This window comes from Calonectris borealis, chromosome 1 (genome assembly GCF_964195595.1).
Source record: "Calonectris borealis chromosome 1, bCalBor7.hap1.2, whole genome shotgun sequence".
Taxonomy (NCBI): Eukaryota; Metazoa; Chordata; class Aves; order Procellariiformes; family Procellariidae; genus Calonectris; species Calonectris borealis.
This window is the reverse complement of record NC_134312.1, coordinates 53,352,007-53,377,000: the sequence shown is the minus strand read 5'-3', so window position 1 is coordinate 53,377,000 and position 24,994 is coordinate 53,352,007. Positions and strand designations below refer to the sequence as shown.

The 24,994-nt window shown below is 38.2% G+C and overlaps 1 protein-coding gene across 1 annotated transcript in view; it reads left to right on the top strand.

Annotated features, from left to right (window-relative positions):
* Positions 1-13,998, top strand: part of BLTP3B (bridge-like lipid transfer protein family member 3B) — a 61,025-nt gene extending 47,027 nt beyond the window's left edge. The window contains exons 18-21 of the mRNA XM_075151970.1: positions 5,890-6,146; positions 8,257-8,365; positions 11,049-11,218; positions 11,939-13,998. Coding sequence (XP_075008071.1) covers positions 5,890-6,146; positions 8,257-8,365; positions 11,049-11,218; positions 11,939-12,064 — 662 coding nt within the window. The 3' untranslated portion in view covers positions 12,065-13,998. The remainder of the gene's footprint in view (positions 1-5,889; positions 6,147-8,256; positions 8,366-11,048; positions 11,219-11,938) is intronic.
* The last annotated feature ends 10,996 nt before the right edge of the window (positions 13,999-24,994 follow it).

The following is a 24,994-nucleotide window of genomic DNA, read 5'->3' as shown; positions in this document are numbered from 1 at the left end:
CATACATTAAAAGGGAAGGAAATAAAAATGGAACCATTTCTGATAGTGCAGGTAAAAAAAAAAATGCACTGTATTGAATTCTGGTCATTAGTTTGCTTTTTTAAAATCAAAGTTGCATTACATTATGTTATTGTTTTATGAAGATGGAACTCCCTTACTGCTCTAATGATACTTTGCTTAAATGTACCTTGGTTTGAAGGGGTGTTTCTTTTCTTCAAGATCTATTTCTCTAGATTAAATTAACACCCACAGTTTAAACAGATTTATAATCTGTGGTTTAAGAAAACTTAAAAATTGACTCTGTGTCAGGAAAGGTCTAGGACAGCCTTTTTTTTTGTTTGTTTTTGTTTTTTAAAGCTTGATGGGAACACAGGGTGTAGTTTCATGCCAGATACGTGCACAACTAGATCAACCAGTGTATTGTTAGAGCTGTTCTTGGGCATGAGTACATATACATTCTCTGCCAGAAAACCTAGTTCACATACTGTGAGGTTGTTTCTTGGCACGATGTATTGGCGTGCCACTTCATGTCACAGTTTGCTTTGCTCCCCTTTGCCAGCCTTCCACACAGATTGCTGGATGCCAGCTCTTTTGCGCTGTAGGGTTTTTGGGGCAGATCCCTGATGCACCTGCTTCTGGTTCATCTCCTTTCCCAGGAAACAGCTATAGCAGCTGTTGACTGCCATTTATTTCCAGCCTTCCAGCAGCATCCATTTTCTTCAGGAAGTTGTGCTTGGTGGTACAGCCTCTGATGCCCTAGCTAAAGAACCCGTTTACTGGTAAGCTGAGCAGTTGCCAGCAGCTGCTGCCTGAGCAGCTGTTGCGTGATGTTGCAGTTGCATTCAAGCATCTGAAGGCAGGAGGGAGGTCCAGCAGGGAAGACTCATGGCTGACCTTCAGTTCATACAGCAGACAAACTGATTTCTGGTTATCTGTCATATCCTCTGTAAAAGCAAGAGGGAGTAAATAGTAAGAACATGCCACCTTCCTGCTCTCATGTGGATCTAAAACTAGAACCTGCTTCCACTGGTTCAGCTGGTTATGAGAGGCTTGTGCACTGGCTGATTATTTTATGGACAAAAGGTTATAATGGGATTGGAATCTCCAAATACTTCCACTTAGTATCTCTTCCTTTCTCTTTCTGGTGGGCATCTGGATGGGTGGGCCAACAACACTTTTTTTGTACATCACTGGTCACTCCCATTCTGTAATGTATACCTTTTCTTCTCTGCACTGATGGTTTCTTCTCTCCACTGTAAGGCTGTGCTTTCTGTACTGAGTCAGGAATCTTCTGCACCCACTGCTGCTCCCTATTTCCCACATTTGTTCTAATAGAAGAACTAAGGGACAAAACAGTTAAAAAAAGAATTCCAGGGGAAAAAAGCTTGAGAATTAGATCAAAAGAAACAATTTAAATGAGTTAACAGTAACAAAATACAACTAAAAGGGTCAGTGAGCAAAAGCATAAGAAAATATCCCAATAAAAGCAAGCCCCTCAAGACCTTTAATAAAACTTAAGTGCTGAATTAACAATTGTAACCAGTAAACTGAGGAACCATGCAAAGCAGTGAATAATCAAGTAATAATTACAGTCTACAAAGGTGTTCTGGGTAAAAATAACCATTTAAAACCTACTAATCTGTTAATGCAGTAGGTGTAGAAAGGCAAGAGTGTGTCTAATAGCTGGAATAAGTTTGAGGGCAATGTGGCAGCTGTGCACTTGCCTGCAGGGCTGGCTGCAGGACGATGCCTTTATCAGATCTTGTCTGGCAGCAATAACAAAAGAAGGGGGGATGGAGTATGGCAGAGTACTCTGGCAAGGAGGGTGCTTTTACTGAGACCTTGTCATGCTCGGAGGAGAAGGGGACAGCAGTTAATAGCAGCTTACGAATTGTTTAATGCAATTTTTACTCCATCCTCTCTTGACTGTGCCCCTTTCAGATATCTGCAAGATAACCAAGATTGCCTTCATGGCTGAGACTGAATGTGTGGTCTTTTCTTCTGCTGTTTTTCTACACTTTGGTGGATTCTTCTGACAATGACACAGGGACTCTTTTCTGGTCTGGAAATACTTGGGGCACATACTGCTTATTTCTTTCTCTGTATTTGTGGGAAGAATATATATCCTTGAGGGAAACAAAGTTTCCCAAACCCGTTGCAGAGACTCATTGGACAGACTGTTTTTTGTTCTCCCATCTGGAGAGCTGTACTTCCTCTCAAGGACTGTTGGTAGCTAATTCTCTTCTGTCTGGACTAGAGCCACAAAAGGTACCCGATACTTGCAAGGTGGTTTGTGGTGTTTTTTTTTTTTTTTGGTGGGGGAAATGTGAAATCAAGCACTATCTTAAACATTGGAAGGACTGAAGGATGGAGTCACGACTGTTAGTGTTGGGAAAACCTCTGTTCACAGATAGCAAAGGGAGAGGTTCTGGTTCACAGCAGAGACTGAAGATTCTCATGTTCATTTACAGTTCTTCTCAATGGTCTTTGTCAACCCAGATCGACGATATGTTCATCTACCCTGACTCTAGTGCCAATGGATATGTGCATATGCCCTGACTCTACTGCTGCACTAGGTCATCCATGAGAACTGAGCACCATACAGAAAGAAGAACCCAATTAATCCACAGATAGGAAAGCAAATTATTTACTCTGTTGGGCTGCTGTAGCTCCAGGCAATGTCTGCTGCATGCTGTACTGAAACTTGAAATTACAGTTTTCAGACCTGTACTACGTTCAGGCTGGGGCAGTATTACTTGAATAAAGCTACTGCCTCTTGCTATACGTCTGTCTGACTGCACTTGGTATAGAATAGTTGACTAGCCTGCATGTTTTCTGGGATGAATATAGAAAGTTAATTATCCTTAGTCTCACCCCTCCTCTTACCCCACTTTTTTTTTTTCTTTTTAAAATAGACATAGACAGAACAGACACTGATACAGTTCCTCCTGACTACTCAAAACCTTCTTCCCAGTACTCTCCTGGAGCTGTTTTCCTGGAGATGGCATGTTTAGTTATAGTTGGTATCCATGAGCATTGCATGCATCTGTTTTCCTTAGTTTGGCTCCCTCTCAGAGGAAGCACGTTGTCCAGGAATATAGCAGGTGTTTAACTTTTCTAGGCACCATATCAGCATCCCCACTAGGGATGTGGTCCACTTCTTCAGTTGTGAGGAACCTGAACCAAAGCCAGTTTTGCCCCAATGTCCTTTGTTGTCTTGTAGGTTCTCATTAGCCTTTTATAAGCCACTGCTGAAGGTTCCAGAGGCATCTCAGAGTGATCTGGTCTGTAGTTTTGAAAAATAATACATCACATATTGCTTAAGAGGAACTGAACAGGTAACATTCCCCTACTACTATTTCCCAGGAGCAAACAGGAATTCCTCCTAGGTCCAGCAGAGAACTTGCTGTGACTGGTAACCAGCCATCGCTGGCTGGGCTTGGCTCTGGGTCCAGCTCTGGCCAGCGACTAGGCTAAGTGCATGTAGTACTTCTGCAACTTTGCAACCACAGAAAAATCTGTATCTATCCATAAAGAAAGCTTACGCTCTGTGATCCTACCTTGAAAAGGCTTTGAGGATCTAGAGATACTGATCTTGGAGACAAGAATTGGAGAGAATGCAAAAAGGATTGTTGTAAAGACCTGTGGGATACCAATGGGAGGCTGCTGTAACTTCAGCGTGGACACGTTGCCTCATCTGCATAACTTTTATTCACTCAAAGCTAACCTCCTAAGTTTTTTAATGAATCTGACCCAGCATAGTGTCAGTGCGACTTAGTGAATTGTCATCTGGTTTCTACAGTTTTGATCTGTGCTTCATCTGGTTTAGCCTATCAGGAACCTGAATCCTTAAATACTAATGCCATGAACAGTTGTTATAGTATTGCAGTAGCAGTTAACAATATACTAATGATACTGTTTAAAAATATGTTCACATGCTGCAAATGTCTTTTCTTTAGCAGGATACCTGAGTATATCTATAGAGACTTGATATATCAAAAAGCTTGTATCTCGCAAATGTAATGTGATCAGCAGTGACGCCTTGGACTTGTAACCAAGTGCCGTGTAAACCAGATGCATAATTTCAGAAGGAGCACTAATTCTGTGAAGTATGGCTTTCCTTTATATAAAGGCATCCAGGATAAGCATTACTGAAGTGAAGCAACGTAACTTGCAGCCCACCAGCGTACTGTGTTTTTCTTTTGCAGTACATGTCAGATTATTCAGAGTAGGTTATCTCTGAAATGGAGGGGTAAAGTATGCTGCATTCGTTATGGTATGCATTATTACTTAACATTAGATAGTACACAGCAAAGAAGCCACCACAGAGGAAACCTGCACTTCATAGTATCGCAGCATCACTGAGGGTAGAGGAGTGGAGGCGACGTCAAGACGTCTCTAGTCCAATCCTGTTCTCAAATCAGGGTCAGCTCTGAGATCAGGCCAGGTTGCTCAGGGCTTTATCCCATCAGGTCTTGGAAAGGACCTCCAAGGGCAGAGACTGCACAACCTCTCTAGGAAGCCTGCACCGCTGCTTAATTTTCCTCATTCCTTACATTCAGTTTGAACTTCTCTTGTTGCAATTTGAGCTGTTGTCTCTCAACCTTCTGACGAGCACCACTGTGAAGAGCCTGCCTCTGTCTTTATAACCTCATCATAGGTATTGGAAGGCTGCTAGTAGATCTCCCGTACGCCTTCTCTTCAGCTTTCTGATAATTGCTCATATATGCACAAGCAGAAATCAAGAAGGGGAGATTACAATAAACTGCATGTCCGTAATATGGGGAGAGGAGAAAGAATAGTATTAAAGAAACAAAAATAGAAAAAGGAAGTCTTACTTCATCTTAAATTTAACTTTATCCACTTCTTTTTTCCAATTTCTAAGCTTGTAAACATTGGACTTCCCTGAGGGAACCAGAGTTTAAGCCAAGAAGCATTTTTTTGTTGTTGTTTTAATTCTCTCCAACTTGTTTAACAGTTAGATGCTCTACTAATATAAATTGACATAATTCAGTTGATTTTACTTGAGTTACTTTGATTTTAGCTATCTTTCAAGTTTCAATGTTTGCTGCTTAATATAATTTCTGTGAATTACTGTGAATATGCTTTTTGTCATATAGATAATTTCTGTAGGTCAGCCATCAAAGTGACCAAATGACTTGAGAATCCCATGGGGTAATTATTTCTGGTGGTGAACCCTCTTTTTTGTACAACAAATGGATGCTGGCCGTATCCACCCCTGCCTCGATATCTGGTTACCTTAAATCTTTTATTTTATTTTTAGAACTGTTTAGTTGAATGTTGCAGCTGTAATTACTGGTTAAAGATACTGAAACTAACAAGAAACTGCTAGGGGATTTTTAAGGTTCAAATCTACGGCCACCCAAATAACAGAAGCACCATGTGGTTATGTTCTCCATCTTACTGCATTGCTGTTTATGTTCCTATGTGTTAGCAAGTAAGTTCCTGAGTCAGGAAATTCTCCCTTTCCAAGAGAATACCTGCTCTCCTGAGAGAGTGAACTGACTTAAATGTTTTTCTGAATTAAAATTGAAGGATTTAGTGGAAAAGTATGCGAAATAATTGTTTTTCCATCGTCAAGACATTGAGGAAACACAATTTTTTTTGTGCACGGTGATACTTCTGTATTGTCCTTTTCTGTTGTTACAGTGAGGTACTAGTCCTTGTATGTACTGTTTATTTGTCTTTAGTACTTTGAAGTGATATACTTAAAAATGTTCTGTATTTGCAACAATGTAATTTGAGGATAATACTTCTAAAGTACTTTTGGAAAATCAGTTGGATGATAAAGGTAGAGGTAATTGCATCATAATGCCTTTTTTGTAAATTGCAAAATTTTAATGCAAATTTGTTTTCCTTCTGCAACAGGTTCTGACTGTAAATCTGTGGCTGGACCAGTTAATTCATCACCTGAGATTAGTTTGAGATGGGAAAGTGGGCCTAGTGCTGTCATACATTCTCTGCTGGCTGTGAAAAATGGTTTTCTTCAGTGTCATGTAGAGAACTTCAGTGCTGAATTTCTAACATCTTCCCTCACAAACATTCAGCATTTTCTAGAAGATGAAACTGTTGCAGAAGTGATGCCTATGAAGATAAAAGTTTCTAATGCAAGGATTAATTTAAAAGTATGTTAACATTGAGTTATTTGGCTGCTCTAAAGAAATTGTGTTCTTGTTTCTTTGATGATAAACTACTAATCTGGATACAGTTAACTTCAAAGAAACTGCTATCACATTCTGGAAGGTCTTTAGATAACACTAAAACAATTTAAAAATCTATAGATTTGGTTAGCTCTGTGGTATGCCTAGAGGCGAATTCTCTGCATGACCAAGCTATTTATATGAATTAATATTTTATACTTTTTTCCTCCTCTCTCGGTCTTTTTTGTAGAGTGACAATGTCTGGGAGGTAAGGTATACCAAGTTCCTAGAGGCACAATGTGGGTTTTTCTGGTTGGGCTTTTTTGCTTAGCATGGTAATGGTTTTCTAATTACAAAACACAGATTTTAGAGGTTAATTCTCTCTCCTACTTAGAGGATCGTTCTTGCCATGAAAGTTCAGAACAAAAGAAGGAAAAAGGTTATGGGAATTCCAGTTCAAACCACTTGAATACTGTTTCTTAGAACCCAGATTTTATGTTCTGCCCTACCTAGAAACAGATACTAAATAGTGCAAGCTTTTCTCACCACCATAGCTTAAAATAGGAACATCAAGAGGACACTCCTGCTCAAGTCCCCTAGGGGGTTTTTTTTCAGACATTTAAAGGAGATGATGAGTTCTGTGCTGCACAACCATTGAATATAAAGATAAGGACACTTTTTTTTTGGGGGGGAGGGGGGAACAACAAAAAACTAAGCAAACATAAAGATAAGGTCATTATAACATTGCTTTGGAAATTAATAATCACCCATATAAACTTCAAACAAAATGAGGACTGGAATAGCAGATCCAGTCCTGCACCTGGGGCTAAGGCCTTGATTCTGCTAAGATCATTCTTGACTGGAAGGGCAATTGTTCTCTCTACTGTGTTCTACTCGGAGTGCATCAGTATTCCCTCCCTCTGTCCCTGATGCATCTTTTTCATCCTCTGAGGATCCTTAGGCACTCCTTTAGGGCTGTTTCTACTCCTTCTGTAAGAGCTGTGGATGTGTTCCTCAGATTGCAATGTATCGCAAACGTGAATGCCCAAATGCAAAAAGGAAAGTCTTAACATTTAAATTTAAAAACAGGATTGTGCTGGTTTATTGGCAAGAAGGCAGACTTAAGCAAAATGTTCTTGAGAAAGCAGCTGTTTGAGGTGGGGAATATACATTAATAAACTGGCAGTAAGAGTCTGCTTGGCAACAAAAGCACTGAAGTGCTTACTCAGCAGTGCACACAAGTCACAGTGAAGTTACTCATGATGGTTGACCAACTGCAAATTTGACATGCAGATGATTCATTTCTATAGAGTTGTTGGGTAATAAAGAGGAGGATGTGGTTCACATGCTGCATTGCCTATTCGATGCAGTTTATTCTTCTATTTCTTCTGCATGAGACTTGATGCAGTGTGTTTCATGGAGGGGGGGGGAAGGTTATTTTATTTTTTGTATTTTCTACTGCAATCTCAGTGCTGTTTCTGAGGGGTTTCAACAGCTTTCTTGCTGTGTGCTTAATGCTGATATGTGTAGTTTCTGATTATACTGGCTGTGTTATTCTGCTTGACAGGGATAATGAACTGTAAAGACTTCCTGGGGAGACCCCAAAGGAAGTAATTTGTGAAGTTTTTCTTCTGTGGAGTACAGTAATATAACTGAACTGCAGCTGGTGTCATCCCAAACTAAATTCTAAAAAGACAAAATCTGCTCAAGAATGATAGCTGTACCCATTCAATCTTTAAATAGTTCAAGGGAAAATCAGATACTATATAGTGCAGGCTTCTTATCTCTGAGAGTTCCTGAGCTAAAGAATGTCTTGAGTTGGGATATAATCTTACTGAGATGTCTGTAAAAAATACTTTGAAGTATTTTAGTCAGATTGTGTATATTAAGTTCAGCAGACTTACTCCAGAGATAAATTTGGGCGTTTAACAATGAAAAAAAATGGAGCAAAAGTTTAGTGGAGATCCCATTAGAAAATTCTGCTCTGAAACGTTCCCTTTCAAGTTTCATTAAATCCACTTATGTTTAATTAAACATCTTAATTAGCTATTTTGATTTCCTGGTTAACTCATTTTTGAATACTTGTATTTTTTAGGATGACAGTCCACGTGAAAATCTCAAGGCATCTGAGCTGGTACCCATAAAACTACATATTGACATACTGTGGATAGAAAGAAATGATGATGGCTCTTTTCTCATTAGAGGTTTGTATGTTCCTGCACCTTGGTATCTCAATATTATAATCTAATTATTATTAATACTGTTTTTTTCCTTTGAGCAGACATGTGGCTAATGAAAAGATAACTGATGATAATTTGTGTACGTTGTGTTGCCATATATCTTAATTCTAAATGTAGTCACATAGAGGGAAATTACTTTTTTAAATAGTGTATTGGCTGTGATAACAACCCACAGCTGAATCAATCTGAGAGAAATAAAAATATGCATATAATTTCATCAGGATATGCTTCATCAGTGCATATCACTTCGTCATGGTAAGTCTAAGGTTCTTCTGATTGACTACAAACCAAACAAAAAAAATTGCCTTTCTTTACAGATTACCAAAGTGGTTACCTGTTGTCTTTGTGTTTTTGTGTTACGGGTAGTAATAGAGAATATTGTAAAAACAAAAGGCTACTTGAGAAGTACAGGTAGCAGTTTTCAATTCTGTAGTGTTACGGTGGTGTCCTGGCAGCTCCTGGCTGGGACTGCACTGAGACTTGTATTTCAAACAGCGATTTAACTTCATACTTTTCACAAAACATGTATACACTTAAAATTTTTTTCTACATGTATGGGCAATACTAAATACTCGTAACAAGCCAATACATTTAGAGCTGGAACTTAACTGTTGTCTTTCATGGGTATGTCAAAGGATCATAGAGTAATCTAGGTTGGAAGAAGCCTCTAGAGGTCATCTGGTCCTACTCCTTGCTCAAAGCAGGGGCAGATTAGATCAAGTTGCTCAATGCCTTGTCCAGTCAAGTTTTGAGCATCAAAAAGGCAATACCACAACCTGCCCTGAATAATCTGTCCCAGTGTTTGACCACCCTTACGGTTAATTTTTTTTTGGTAATGTCTAATTGGAATTTCCTTTGTTGCAGCTTGTGTCTATTGCTTCCTGTCCTGCCTTCTCAAGACAGAGGTGCCTGAGCACTTGCCAAGCACCTCAGGGAACTCTGGTCCATCTTCTCTATACCCTTCCACTAGGTAGGCAAAGGTGGCATTAAGATTACCCCATAGCCTTTTCATCTCCAGATTTGACAAGTGCATCTCTCTGAGCCTCTCATTTGTACATCATGTGCTCCTGGCCACGATTATCTTGGTGGTCCTCTGCCGCCGGTATCTTTCTCACACTAGGGAATCCAAAACTGGATCCAGTATTCCAGATGTGGTCTCACTGGTGCTGAGTATAGGGGAATAATAACTTCCCTCATCTTGCTAGCTATACCCTTGCTAGTACAGCCTGTATGTGCCTGGTCTTTGCTGTCAGATCTCACTGCTGACTCATGATAAATCTTCTTGTTGACCAAGGCCTACAGGTCATTTCCTGCAATGTTGCTTTCTGTCCAGTTGGTCCCCAGCCTGTAGCGGAGCAAGAGGTTATTTTACTCCCAGCTGCAGGACTTCACACTGGCTTCAGCTGAACTTCATGAGGCTCCAGTCAGCCCATTTCTCCAGCCTGTCCAGGTTCCTCTGAAAGAGAGCCTTGGCCCTCAGTGTGTCAGTCACTTACCCTTCAATTTGGTATTGTTCACAAAATTGCATAGGGTGCACCCACCCTTTCATCCAGGTCCTGAATGTATTAATCTAACAACATGCAATGTGTTGTATGACTTGAGGAAGAGGAGGCTGCAGGGTGATCTTAATGCCCCCTTTACCTACCTAACGGGAAGGTATAGCAAAGATGGACCAGACTTCTCAGAGGTATGCTGTCGCATGATTTGCGTGTATTTTAATTTCTCCACATTATCTAATACGTTGTTCGAGTGTTTAAAGATGTTCACTGCATTGAAGAAATAGTAATTTAGTGAGAAAACACATAATTTTAAGGTTTCTTTCAGCTCATATTTTTTCCCCTTTTTGCCAAAGTGCTCTGATCCCTAGTCTTGTCCTGGTCTGCTCAGGTACAGACCTTTGACCTATGTCTTCAAAGGCATAGGTCAAATTCTGTCTGCACTGCAGTGATTTATGTATCTGCAGTGCTACACTTTTGAGTCCTCACATGTGTGTGGTGGGAGGAGGGGGTAATGAACAGAAAACTCTTGTATAGAAAGAAATGTTTAAAAAAGAGAAAAACAACCCAGAGTATTTTTTAGACTAAGACCCATGACCCTCATTTTTTCTCTTGGTGTACAGCATCTATTTTAATAGATGTTACAATGCACTTCAGTTATAAAAGCTAGAAAGTTTCTTTAATGCCAAGTCATTTAAGTTATTTTCTAATATAAAAACTTGATCCTGTAGGTTTATCTCACTGTGTCTTTAAATGTAAATGCGGTCTTCAGATCTGACTTGGACCTGGAGACAGTATATTAATAGCAATATTAATAGTTCTCAAACTTCTAATTATTCAGAATGCATATTCTGTGGTGATGATATTGGTCAGTATAAAAATGTGATACTTTTCTTCACGCTGGAAGCTACATATTGCTTCTTCTCATACCTCCTTTCCTTACTCTCTGCCTCCAAAAGGGTGTATGACTTTTAATTATTTTTTTTTTTATTCTTACATTTGATTTTGGGAGGTAAATATAAATGTACTTAATATTACAAGTATATTTGTTTAGGTGGTTTTAATTTTGTGCTAATGAGAATCAAACTTAAAAAAAAAAAAAGACGACAAAACCCCTAAGTACTACTCTTAAGTATCTTTCTCTGATATAGACAGTCAAAGAGTAAATGATGTGTCAAAGATGAAGAATTCAAGTAGTGCATTGCAGCAAGCAACTGGACCTGTTGGATATAAAACACAGGACCAAGCTACGCAGACTACTTGTGAAATTTCCAAACCTTCTAAATCAAGCAGGGATTCAGCTGACTTCCTTAAAAATGAGGTACTAAGAATTCCTTTTGAATTCCTCCCCCAAAATTATGTTACAATCATTAATCATCATAATTGTTAGATTATCCGGGGGTGGGCTTGGGCTTGGGGGTTACTTCTGTTTAGAAACCTGTTTGAGATGGAAAATATGAATTATGGATATTATAGTATGGTTCAGTACTTAGGCATGCAAAATAAATTTAATACTACTTTCTAAATAGGGTAATAATACACGGCAGACTAATTCTTCTCCTTTACATCAGAGGGATTTTTATGAGGGAGCAAGTCCGTTCTTCTTCCCATCTCCCTCATCCCTGTACAACACAACTGCCAAAGACAAAGGACTAGACTGTTAAGTCAGACCCGTACTAATCTATCAATCATATATGGATTTTGAATTGATGATGACAGAACCTGCACACCAATTTGGCTTTTTTTTCCACTGCGTAAGAATCCATTCCTAGAGCTCAGAACCTGGTGTCATTTCCACTCCACTGCAGAATGGAAATGGCGTAGCTAAAACACTGGGTATCTTGCCTTTCGAGCTAACTGCATCAACTCTGTCCGTGTTCTACATTCATTGACTGGGAATCAGTTGCAATTGACTCAGCCCCGGGAAACCTGCACTCACCCCTGAATGTGAGCATATGGTATTTTAAAAGTTACTGTAATGGAAAAAGTTGTCAGTATGCAGGAATACTAATAACGCCCTTTTCTAACCTGATCATTTCAGCTTATTGAAGAAAATGAATGTCTCAAACAGGAACTAGCGAAAGCCAAAACGGCTCTTGCTGAGGTTCAAATGGAAAAAGATGCCTTGCTTCATCATATAAAGAAGATGAATGTTGATCATCAGTAGGACAGTGTTCTGTTGGTGCGAGGCATCATCAACAGAACTTCAGGTGATGGTGGCATCTCAAATACTATTTGTAAATCGCTGGAAGACATGGTTATTTTTTTGTCACAGACAAAATTTTCTCATTACGAACAAAATGTTTGTGAACTAGTTACTATTCTGAAATTATCATTAAACATTGTAACTTTTTTCAGCCCATTTTAAACTGAAATGACTTTGGAAAAATCAGTTTATACTGTACTTTATTAATTTACTGAAGAAAAAAATCATATCATCTACTTCTAATATTATCAAATGAGATGTTATTTTTAAAATGTTTTCTGAAAAGTGGATGGCTCAGCAATGAAAGAAGGTGCCTAGGTGCATAACTGAGTAAAATGTACCACGCCTCATTAACCAACTGTACCTCTGTTTGTTAAGGTTCTGTTGTTTTATTATTACCAGAAGGTATCTATACAGGAGGTTACATTTGCACTATGATGATATGGGCTAGATCCTCTAGAATACTATAGCTACTGAAAATTAAAATACCAGCCCTGAACTGGCCCTAAACTCAGTGTAGTTTGCCCGGAGAGGATTTTAAGAATAATCCTCTGGTGCTATAGAGTTCCATACATCCCTGCCATATGCACTCCTAAAATACCACAGTAAATGCTGGAGAATTTAAGTAAGAGGGCATACTACTGGGCTTTCCTTCTGCATGAAGGTCCACTCTATCTGTACAGCTGATGTAATTTAGACATTCACACTTTTTTTTCCCCTCTCTCTGTGATAAGGATATAGCCTTGCAATAGGATCCAGCCCTTTGTGAAAGGTGAGCTTTGAGCCATTGTGCATGTGTGTCTGATTTCTGCACAACTCATCAGACGTGCCCGAGGATTTGGTCCAACGTATTTAAATATGTAATGTCAATGCTTGGGGGGAGGGGGGAAATCCTACAGGGATTAATTAATTGTATATTGCTTTTTTTGATAAAAAAGCTGTAGAGAATCATTTAATTACCCAATGAAATTGTGAGATTACATGAAATGTAATTATACAGTTTAAATCATGGGTGATTTGTACAAATTGAACAGTAATTTTCAGCTAAAAACTGGTACAGATGACTAAATAAAAAAGCACAACATTGTAAAATAGAGAATATAAGAGTGTGCTTCTAAACAATTTAGGAAACAACATACAAAACCGTACATGCCTGTAAGAGATAGTTTTTGCTAGAAGTAAAAGTGACTGAATAACTTAACTAGTGACCTTGAATCTGACAACTGAAAATCTTTTAATTGCTACCACAATTGTTTCTACTCCATGGGGTGTTTGAGGGAAGTTTTGTTTGTAGATATGCAGACAAATCTCAAAAAGTATTCAGTATCCTGTGGTTTGACTTTGCATATTCAGGCTGTCAAACTAGTTTTAATTAAAATGGTTTTCATTAAAACTTTTTGGAGGACACATAATTTACACAGCTGAAAATAGTTATTGAAAGTATGTAGATTTTAATCAAGAACTCCGTGGAAGAACTGGTTCAGGCACTATTTCAAAGCCTGCCTTATGAAACCCTAGTTGAAACTCCCTTTAATGCCCATGGAAATTTTTATCTTACTCTTCTGAGTAAGATGAAAAAATATACACACAACTGTTTCTAATAGAGAAACTAAATATTTATATTTCAAAAGGTATTTAAGACAACACAGTATTAAATATAAGTAGTCCAATTTCACACAAATACCATGTCAGATTCAGGGGAGGAGTTCTCAACTGGTTTAATTCTGATTGGTACTATTAAAGTCAGTAATTCTTACTTGGTTTATCCCTGCCAAGATCTAGTTAGAATTATTCTGAAGAAAGGAATGTATAGAGTGCTTAGTAGCATGTTGCTGGAATAATACATGAAGAATTGTCTAATTTTTAACAAGAAATAAACAGCAATATCAAATGCCTGTCCTTATTACTGCACAAGCTAGTACCTCCTTCTTTTGACAAAAAACAAACACAAGCCAAACCCCAAACAACCACCCAAACCAGCTCTTCTCAGTACGGATGTTGAAATTCAGGGTATCACTTTCTTGCGCTTCATTGTAACTGAATACATTTCTACTTCATGGTAGTTTTGCAGTAATGAGCATCATATGTGGACAGTTCAGAAGAGATGGGTGTGCTTGGTTGTAGACTTGACATTACTGAGAGTGATAGTACTGTGTCACTCTGAAATGAGTTTTGCTCTTGAAAAAATGCAGAGGGAGAGTTGGTTTATTAATGTTTGAACGTACAAAGTTAAACTAAGTCTTAATAGGTTATACTAAAAATAGCAATTAAAGGCCTCAGATTAAATAAAAACGCTTAATTCATTCTCAGGGCTCTGCTGTGTTCATAACCTCTTTAAATCCTAGATATGAAATGTGTACCATCAGTAGAGCCTCTTGAATGAATCACCACTTTTATTCTGCAAAGAACTAAGTGGAACAGAGTTTGGAGAACTTCAGTGTATACACAAAACTGACTCCAGAAGTCTTGCAGGCAAACTGTTACCAAGGTTTATTTTACATTTTCTGTGGAAAATTAAACTGGTCTACAGATCAGCTTAACACTTATTCAGCTTGTTTAGAAATACCATTTTAAAGTCTAATAAAGCTTTCAAGTTAGCTCCCCTTGAAGAGGTTGTGCCCTTTTCCCAGGCTAGGTCATTGAATCATTCTGGCATGCACTGTTCCAGTTCTCACAGTAACTCCACCGTTGTTGGTAAGCGCCAATTTTAAATCAAAAATAAGTAATTCTGTAAGGCCACGTAAAACAGGCCTGTTGGAGAGGCAGCTTCGTAGAGATCATGCCTGTTCTCTGATGTCCCTGCTCCACCTTCATGACGTTAGCTATTCCAGTCTCTGGATTAAACCCACCATGGCTGTTGGCACAGGAGACCCCAGTACTGACTAGGAGGAAACTGCTTTTTTTTTGTTTGTCTGTTCGTTTTTCTGCCCAAGTCCTTTACTTCCTGGTCCCATTAGCCATGTCTGTTTGTACACTGTTTCCCCTAGGAATTGACTTGGAGTCTTAAACTGGGATCATAACTGATCTCTAAAGGATAACTGCTAGCTACAGAACACTTCCTAAGTCTGACATGGTAACGGTTACCTTTGTTCATCATAAATTTATAATAAATGTAAGCGGAATGTGATAATAAAGGTAAAGATTTTATCAAGCATCTACAATTCCAAGAATACAAAATGTGCGAATGTATTGCAGAAGAAAACTCCTTGCAGTGACCAGATTTCAGGTAAGTAACAGTGGAGAAAATGGTTTCTATATAAAAATGTGTTCATATTGGTCTAGTTCTTAAAACATTCATCACAAAATGGTTGAAGTAGATTTTCATCTCACTGTTGCTATCTGCAAATGTTAGAGGGTACTTCAGATTCTGATTCAGCTGTTGATATAATTCAATGTCTCTTTATCTATTGTAGGAACAGAAAATGACCTTGCTAATACGTTAAGTAGCAATGAAGTTGTGGGTACTTGCTGTGAAATCCACTAATTCATCCCTCCCAGTAAGGAAATTAGTTTTTTGACAGCCTTGCAACACAACCTTATCTTTTTTTCTTCCAACCCGTGCCACCTCACTTTTGCTGACTATCTTTTGAATAGCAGCCGCATTTCCTCTGCCTCAGCAAAGATACCTGTCATTGTGAACCTAGTAACAGGCTTTGTAGTGCTGAAGCGCATCTCTAATGTATTGAGGCAAACACGTGGCTTCGCATGGTGCAGGCAATCTGCACTAAGCTGCACTCTAGTTTTGTGGTAGTGTACTTCCTGGTCTTGTATTGCTTATTAGTGACATGGAATCTGAAAGCATGAGCAACACAAAGATCATGTTAATCAGTATTAAGGGATGCAAAAACGTATAGTGAAACACTAGGAATACTGGTCTCGTGCTGGAGGAACAAAGCTGTTTCTCAATCAAATTAAGAAAAAGCATAAATCTTAAGATTAATAGTAAATAGAAGCTGCGTAGTTACGGTTGTATGTATTTTTTTTAGCATTCTTATATAAAAACTTAAGCTTTAAAACCTCACATTCCTAAAATTATTTTCTTTTTGAAATTTGTTTTAGTGAATTATTTAAATTTGATGGTCTCATTGCATGTAGAGGGCCAAACCTGCTGTCACTTCAGTGAAGTAATTACGGATTTATACAAGTCACAAGCAGCTTAAACTGCTTCATGAGTATAAGCAAGGGTTAGATATTATATAAGGGTTAGATATTATATCTTTGAATTGTCTGGTTACTAATTAATGTCTGCTTACTGGCTCTTGAGTATTCTGGATATAAAAAAATCAGACCAATTGTAACTATGAAAGGTATTTTTGGAACGCTTTAATATTTAAAAAAGATTTTTGCAACTTCCAGCTTCTCAGATACTGCGGAACGTCTTGCAAGTATGTGTCACACTACTTGCTAGCTGAAACAAATTGCAGGAAGTGAATCTTCAAAAATCAGCTAAACTCTTGATAGCCTGTGTTCTCTCCCAAAATAAGGGGAAACTTCTCGCATCCCAAAGAGATGAATCTCTCATATTGCCAGCTACTTAAATGGGTAAATATTAACTTTGTTAAAAGGTCATTTTGGTTTTGTCTGTCATTGCCCAAGCCATACCTAATCAGTTACATTAAAGTATCTGTATTTTGTTATTTCTTTGCTATCTCCTGCCTTTCTTTTTGTTGCCATCATTCATTTTAATGTGAGCAGAAGTGGAGCGTATGTATTTCTTAAAGCTTTCCCCATGTAATCTCAGTATTAAATCTTATGTAGTCTAAGAATTTCTGAGAGCATCATTTTGGAAGTAAAAATTAAGATGCATCACGACTAGGTAAGAAACCATTGAAAACGCTGATTGCATCATAAGGTGTATGAGATAAGGACTAATGCTGTATCTTCTGCGAGAGTAAGCTGGGAGTGTGTGGAGTATAATGCATGAACTGGTTAATGCAGTTTTTCTAGGTTAGAGTATGTTTGAAACCAGAATGATTTGATTTGAGTTACATAACTGGTAAGTATTTTAAACGTTTGACAGAGACACATGAACAAATGAGCACTTCAGAAGTGGTAGTCTGAGCCAGTAAGTGCTGAATAAAGACGCAGCCTCGAAACAACTTCTCTGTGGAACAAATCTGGATGTCGTCACATTGTCTGCAAACCTCAATGCACCATTACCATGGAAGGTGCAACTGTCATACATAGTTTTATCACAGTGTAATTATATTGTTCTAGCAACTGTTGAGCACTGGAAAATACTTTTGCAATGAGAATTATCATATTGAAGGCTATGATGGTTGATGTTGTACTAATAAGAAAAACAGTGCTTAACCAGTTCTCAGAATCACGAATTTTTCAGTCGTTCTCTTTGCAAACACGAATAAAACATGGTGAGCAGAACTCTCCTCACCTGGTGGCCGCTAGATGGCAGTCCAAGAAGTCACTTGTGTCTTCATTTCCTCCAGGGTGCCAGTGTGTCTTGTTCCCAGACTCATGAGCAGTCTCATTAAACTAGAAAATGTCAGGATGCAATTGTGAGTTTTTATAAACTTTTGATGATTAATTTCGTAATATGATTTTAAATCAGGCTTTTTTCACTTTTAGTCTAGATAGTTTATCTTTGTTTCTACTACCTTCCTTACGGCATATTAATTTTTTCCTCTTTAAATATTCATATGAACTGCCTGAACATTGTTAGAAGAAGGACTTTCTTTCCCCTTTTAGGTTTAAATAAATTCTAAAAACATATTTTTGTAAATACTGTCCCACTTATAGTAAAATGTTTATCATACTTGTTGTGCTTCATCATTATCTGTTAGAATAAAAAGTTTAGGAAATTTTTCTGGTTTTCCTATCATTGCATACATGAACAACTCCACCTTGATACGATCAATTTATTTGTTCAATTTCCTTGCTAACTAGAAAAAACTGATTGTATTCTACTCATTTTTAATAAAAGGAGCATATATAGAGGTTTCCTATGTTTCTTTGGGAATAACCAAATGTAATCCTTTACAAATGCTTACCTTACCCACCTTCACCAGATGGTAATCTAACAAGATAGTTTACATTAACACTATAGTGTGTGGTAAGTGATCTGAAGTCATCTCTTTTTATATCCTGTTTGGTTATTCAAAAACTTACAGGCAGAATGACTAAGCAGAGAGAAAAGCAATCTATATAAAATTTACTGTAGGAATGGGGTTGCGTTATTTTTGTCAAATAGTTAGAGAAAATAGCATAGAAAGCAGATGTCTTTTCATTCCTCTGGAATCTTAATGTGGTTTGTTTGTTCCACTTATTTTTAAATTTTATTTCTAATAAGAGACTGCAACTCAGCATAGGTACAATGGAGAGTTTTTTAAGGTGTCATCCTGCAATGCCACATACTAGAACATGTTGCAGAATTTGACAATATACTGGACACCAACACAATCACAGCCACTTACCTGAACTGAATTTGATGTAGAAATGAGGCGGCTTCTCTGGTCAAACTTAGCAGGAAGAGTCCTGAAAAATCATTTGCATTGAAAACGTAAGATTCAATATTTCTGCAATATTCACAAAAAAAAAAAAAATCTATTTGCAGACTTCTTGAGTACTTGAAAATATTTATACAACAGCTTTCTTAAAAATTATAAAAAATATGTCATCTCCAGCATTTCATTTCCTATCCAGGAGTAATGCAAGAAATATGGTAAGTTGCAAACAGTCATTGAGAAATTCTTTAAAGCAGTACCAGAACTATTTGCTTTGACTGGATCCTAAATCTTTCCAAATCACTAACAGCTGGCAACATGTAACTCATGGAAAACTGCGAGTTAAGTTTCCAATTCATATTCATCTGAAGATATATCTGAGAGTGGTTATGACCTGAATGGTGAGGTTCTTAAGCCTTCCTTTGCAATTACCAGAAGCATTTTCAGCTTACGCAACAGGAAAATATTCCTTCAAAGTCGTAACGTTAAGAAGATTTTAAAAGACTCCTTGAAATGGGACTTGACAAAATATTTCAACAAGCAAAGACAACGTAGAGTTAATCTCTTTTGCCTTTCCATTATGCAAAACATGTCCCTTATTTAACTACTGTAAGTCGCTGCTGTCAGGAAAGAGGAAAAAGGTAGAGTATTTGAAATAAGGGTAGGAAAAACAATACACTAGAACAAATTCTGGGCATCTTATTCATGAAAACTTGTTCCTATCTGGTTGAATAGCTGTCATCCTTAATGTCGTTGTGGCTGCCTTTAAATCTACAGCTGCTGGAGTCAAAAGCAAGATTTTTACCTAGCAGCGATTAGTGATTTATAGGCTGTAACAGATTTTTTTTTTTTTTCCTTCCCCATCTGGTGATAGAAACTTGTAATGGAGCAACACCATACCGTATGTAATAGCTGGCTACTAACTGACAAACACTGCCATTAGAGTATCACTGCCATAATCTCCTACTTTGCTGATGTCCCTTCACTGTAAGGACACTTGGAAACTTCTTATGCCAATCAAGAGAACCTGCATAAAGTGAGATTTATAAATAACAGGTGACTTAGTTACATTAGATACTTGAAATCTCACCCATAGTATTGTTCCCGAGATCCATCGGAAATGGGCCTGCCAGAAGAATCTGAGACTGAAGCACTGGAGGTAAAGTTACTGGCTGAAGTTAACTGAAGCCACACATACTTAAAAAAGGATGAGGCAGAGCTGTAACTCAAACATGTCTTACGCATGATGTATGTTTTCACTACAGCTGTCCTAACAGGGTAATCTTCCCTGTGAGAAATACAGAGTGATATTAAAGAAGAGGAGGAAGTAGAAAAGAGAGACAAAGAGAATTTTTATGAAAGGAAGTTTAAAAATTGTGGCAAGACAGAAATGCGCAATAAATGAAGACATGCTGAATACTAAATCAGGTGGTATGAGTCTTTAGATAACCATGAAGACATATATACACAATGTACATTAGATCACATACATTACAAAATGTACCAAAAAATTCAAAATAACTGGAAAAGATGACGTAAAAACAATCCTACTTCAAACAAAAGAAATTGATTTGGCTTCTACAGCAAATCTGGATTGTTGTTTCCTTGCTAAAATGGCAGTCGTGGGGAAACAAACCACATCGTAAAAAGGTACTGAGCTAATGCAGGGTAGTGTCTTCACTGGGGTATTGCTCAGAGAAGCAATAGTTTCATGAAATGCTAACATCAAAATAAAACTGGGCAGTTCCATGTTTTGCTGTTTCAATTTTAAAAATGTTTTATGGTATCTTCACCATAAAAAGGAATGATGTGATAAAATAGTAGTGTTACAGAAGCTCACTAATTTCATAGAATCATAGAATTATTAAGGTTGGAAAAGACCTCTAAGATCATTGAGTCCAACCATCAACCCAACACCACCATACCCGCTACACCATGTCCCTAAGCGCCTCATCTACACGTCTTTTAAATACTTCCAGGGTCGGTGACTCAACCACTTCCCTGGGCAGCCTGTTCCAAGGCCTGACCACTCTTTCAGTAAAGAAATTTCTCCTCATGTCCAGCCTAAACCTCCCTTGGCGCAACTTGAGGCCATTTCCTCTTGTCCTATCGCTGGTTACTTGGCAGAAGAGACCAACCCCCACCTCGCTACAACCTCCCTTCAGGTAGCTGTAGAGCACGATGAGGTCTCCCCTCAGCCTCCTCCAGACTAAACAACCCCAGTTCCCTCAGCCGCTCCTCATAAGACTTGTGCTCCACGCCCTTCACCAGCTTCGTTGCCCTTCTCTGGACACGCTCCAGCACCTCCATGTCCTTCTTGTAGTGATGGGCCCAAAACTGAACACAGTATTCGAGGTGCGGCCTCACCAGTGCCGAGTACAGGGGCACGATCACCTCCCTACTCCCGCTGGCCACACTATTTCTGATACAGGCCAGGATGCCGTTGGCCTTCTTGGCCACCTGGGCACACTGCTGGCTCATGTTCAGCCGGCTGTCAATCAGCACCCCCAGGTCCTTTTCCTCTGGGCAGCTTTCCAGCCACTCTTCCCCAAGCCTGTAGCGTTGCCTGGGGTTGTTGTGGCCGAAGTGCAGGACCCGGCACTTGGCCTTGTTGAACCTCATACAGTTGGCCTCGGCCCATCGATCCAGCCTGTCCAGGTCCCTCTGCAGAGCCTTCCTACCCTCCAGCAGATCAACACTCCTGCCCAGCTTGGTGTCGTCTGCAAACTTGGTGAGGGAGCACTCGATCCCCTCATCCAGATCATTGATAAAGATAATTTGCTATTACAAAACCTATCTTCAAGAAACTACAGTGCTTGGCAGGTACAGAGGTGAAAGGAGAAACAAATGTAAGAAAAAATTCATCACGGCAGTTATCAGATTTATGTGACTTAAGAATTTTCCTACTTGAATTATTCATCCTACTTTAGTTATTCACCCTGCTTTAATACAGTTTCATACACTTCTTACACTGTATCTCTTTATTGGAGGGGGATCTTTTTAGCTCCAATTTGTGGTATACTTAATTATTTGATTAAAGATTACTTTGCATTAATTATTGCATATTTTTCTAAGATGATGCCAGCCTATTTGCATATCCGTAGCAGAGTATGTGTCTGTACTCTCTATCCTCTTAATAGAATATGGAAATAGAGCATCTATCACGAATAGCCGTACCAGTTTTCCTCCTATGGAAATGAATCCAAAGATTAATTTCTAAGTGTGTTTTGCTGAATCAGCTCCAGTTAGAAAATGTGATGGATATATGCTGGTATTCCTGTAATCCTCTCTGCTACCTTTGCTACTGATGCTCTGGTGTATGTCAACAAGCTATTGTGTTTTTAAAACATTTATCTTACTTTTAATATTTTTTTGTGTATGTTTCTGCCTCCGAGAACTTAGCTTTAACTTAGCTGCTGAACTAAAATTAGTAGGGCTTTTTGCCTGGGGTCGATAGTCACCTTCGGTTCAGATAAATAAGAAGTGTAAATCAAATGAATTGGGTGGTTTAGCCATAAACTTTACCAATTATTGTTTTTGACCAAAATCTATTGTATTGTTTGAAGGCTGAAAACGAGAGAGTTGTCACATTAGCAAACAAATTACTCATGCTAATATTTTCCTCTGTAATCCAGTTACACAAGAGATAAATGAGATTTAGAAATTTACTGCATAACCACGTCCTCTCATGCAAAAAGCAATAACTTTCTTCCCAAGGCAGTACAGGACTAGCTTTCAAATTTTAATAAACACTCTAGAATGTTGTTTTGTGGGGCTTGGAGAAGTAATTAAGAATGAAGAACCTTTTTACTGTTGGGCTAACTGAATAAAATATGTCAGGGGCCCTAATCTTGTGCTGGGAGCAAAGTATGAGCTTCAAAAAATCACTCACACTGACAAATTTGGTATTAATTGTTCCTCTTGGCAGATAGCACAAGTCCCCCCTTAACATCAGAATCACTGTGTGGTTGTATATGTACTATACAAAAACATAGTAAGCAATACCCTGTGTATTTAAATTTACATATGAAGACGACATTAAACTACACTCTTACACAAGGCAGTATTCTGAGTCAAGATAGATTAGCAAGATGATTAGCAAGATCTTACATACCTATTGCTTGTGTTGTGTTACTATCAGTGTGCACGCATAGGTAGCAGTCTCCATGCTAAAAGGTAATTTATCAGAATAAAAGCACATGCAACCAAGCGTAATACAAAGCAACACTAAGCCTATTCTAAATTAAAATGTTTGAATGAAAAAATACATTAATGTGTTTTAAGCCTGTCCCCTGACAATTTCATTGTGCTTCCCTAGTTCTTATTTAGGAAAAAATAATAGATAATGGTTTTATATTTACCTTTTCCATACCACTTATGATTTTATATGCTTCCATTATATCTCCCTATGGTTATGATTTTTTTAAAGCTGAAGCGGCCTAGTCTATTTAGGCTATACAAATGCTGTACTATACATCTGATTATACCTCTTGTGCTTTACTGCATCTTGTTTAGTTCTGATGTAATCTTTTTGAGACAGGACAAACACGATGGTTTTCTACATAGACATAATGATGCTCATTTCCTTTCCTAATAATTCCCAATGATTTCCTTTGTCATTTTGATTACCATATAGCATTAAGCTGACATATTCATAGAAATATTCCCAATAACTTGAGATTACGGAGATGTCACAGCAGTTTTGGAATTGTAAAAGGGGAATCCAAAATCTCCGTCCTATGTTGCAGCAGAGAAATTATTCCTTTCTTTTGCCAATGTTGAATTCCACTTCCTATTTTACTATCTACTAGAACAATGCCATGATGTACTCTTTCATACTCAGTTTTAGTTCAAGCTGTTCTGAAACCTGTTGTTTTGCTAGCAAACTTTGTTACTTCACTTTATATTCTCTTCAGAGATTCTTCACGTGTTTGCTGGAAAGTGCAGGTCCTAGGAGAGACCTCTACACCGCTGTCCTGACAACCTCTCACCATTTGAAATTCTTTCCTTTTTTCTTTCTTCCATTTTACTTTCCCTCCTTCAACCAATTGTCCATTCACAACAGAATCATCCCTCTTACTCAACAACAGTTTAGTTTCTTTAAAAGTATTCAGTAAGGACCTTGTCAAAAGCTTTTTGGAAAGCTAAATACAATCTATTGATTGAATTGTCATTTGCCATATGCTCTTTGACTCCTTCAAAGAACTTTAATAGTTATATGAGACATGACTAGCTTCTCCAAAAGCTATACTGAATCTTCACTATTGTATGTAGCCAGATGTCTACCAATTTGCCAGGCAGGGAAATAGGACTCAGTAGTTCTCCATATACCCCTTCAAGCCCCTTAAAACTTATTAGCATCACATTTTCTACCTCCCACTCACCAAGGCCAATTGAAACAGTAGCTTGCACCTCACCATTTTAATTTCATGGGTGTTAGATTTGAGGTTCCTTCAGCCTCTTCGGGGAATTTAATCTGGTCCAGGCAAGTTGTTTTTATTTATTGATTTGTTTCAAAAAAACTCTTCTTATGGGACTGTAACTTGATTTAACCCCTTGGACTTGACCTGTAGAGGCAGGCCCTGGTAGTTGAAATGACAACCACTTTTTCACCACAAATAATTATGTTCACTCAAAAAGAACTGGCCAGACCCAGGAATCCAGTGCAAAGTATGTAACTTAGTATTCCTTATAACAAAGTATTCTTAACACAAAGCTGCACCATTTGTGTTAAGAATAACTATCAAAATTAGAAATTGCAAAGATTTGGTAAATTACAGCTAGTAAGAGAATTAGTTGAAGATTGTTCTTCATTGTATATTTGACAGTCCTATATCTATTTGGTTTTTGAGAAAAAAAAAACAGTGCTGCATCCATTTGGTTCCATGTTAATTCCCACTGCAACCTTAATCATACATTTCTGTCATGTTTTTCTCCTTTCAAATGTCTTCCTATTATTCCTAGTTGTATCAACCTCCTATCGCCCAGCTCTCAGACTGATATTTATATCTTTGAAATACATATAGACAGTTCTGAGCCTTCCCAGATCATTACCTAAATGTATTATATTTTCTTCTGTGTGCATGATTAATTTCCAGTAACCACTCTTTTGGACCCAATGAGGTCTGAAGCTACGTGTTGCAAAGCAGCACAGTTGGAATTTCAAATACATTCTGCCTTATTGGTCATCATCATGTGTATCCACAAGCATAAACATACCTGAAGCACGTATGATGCACAAGTGTTAAATCTGAGGACTGATTTACCACTATATATTCCTATATAATAGTTGCTATTAGTAGAGACACAAACAGAATAGAAACACTGGCAGAATACCTCTAGCTATGCTATTGCCTTATAGCGCACCAGTTCCCCTCTGGTGGCAATCCTGTGTGCTACTGTTCAAGAGCCAAGGATAACATTTGTGCAC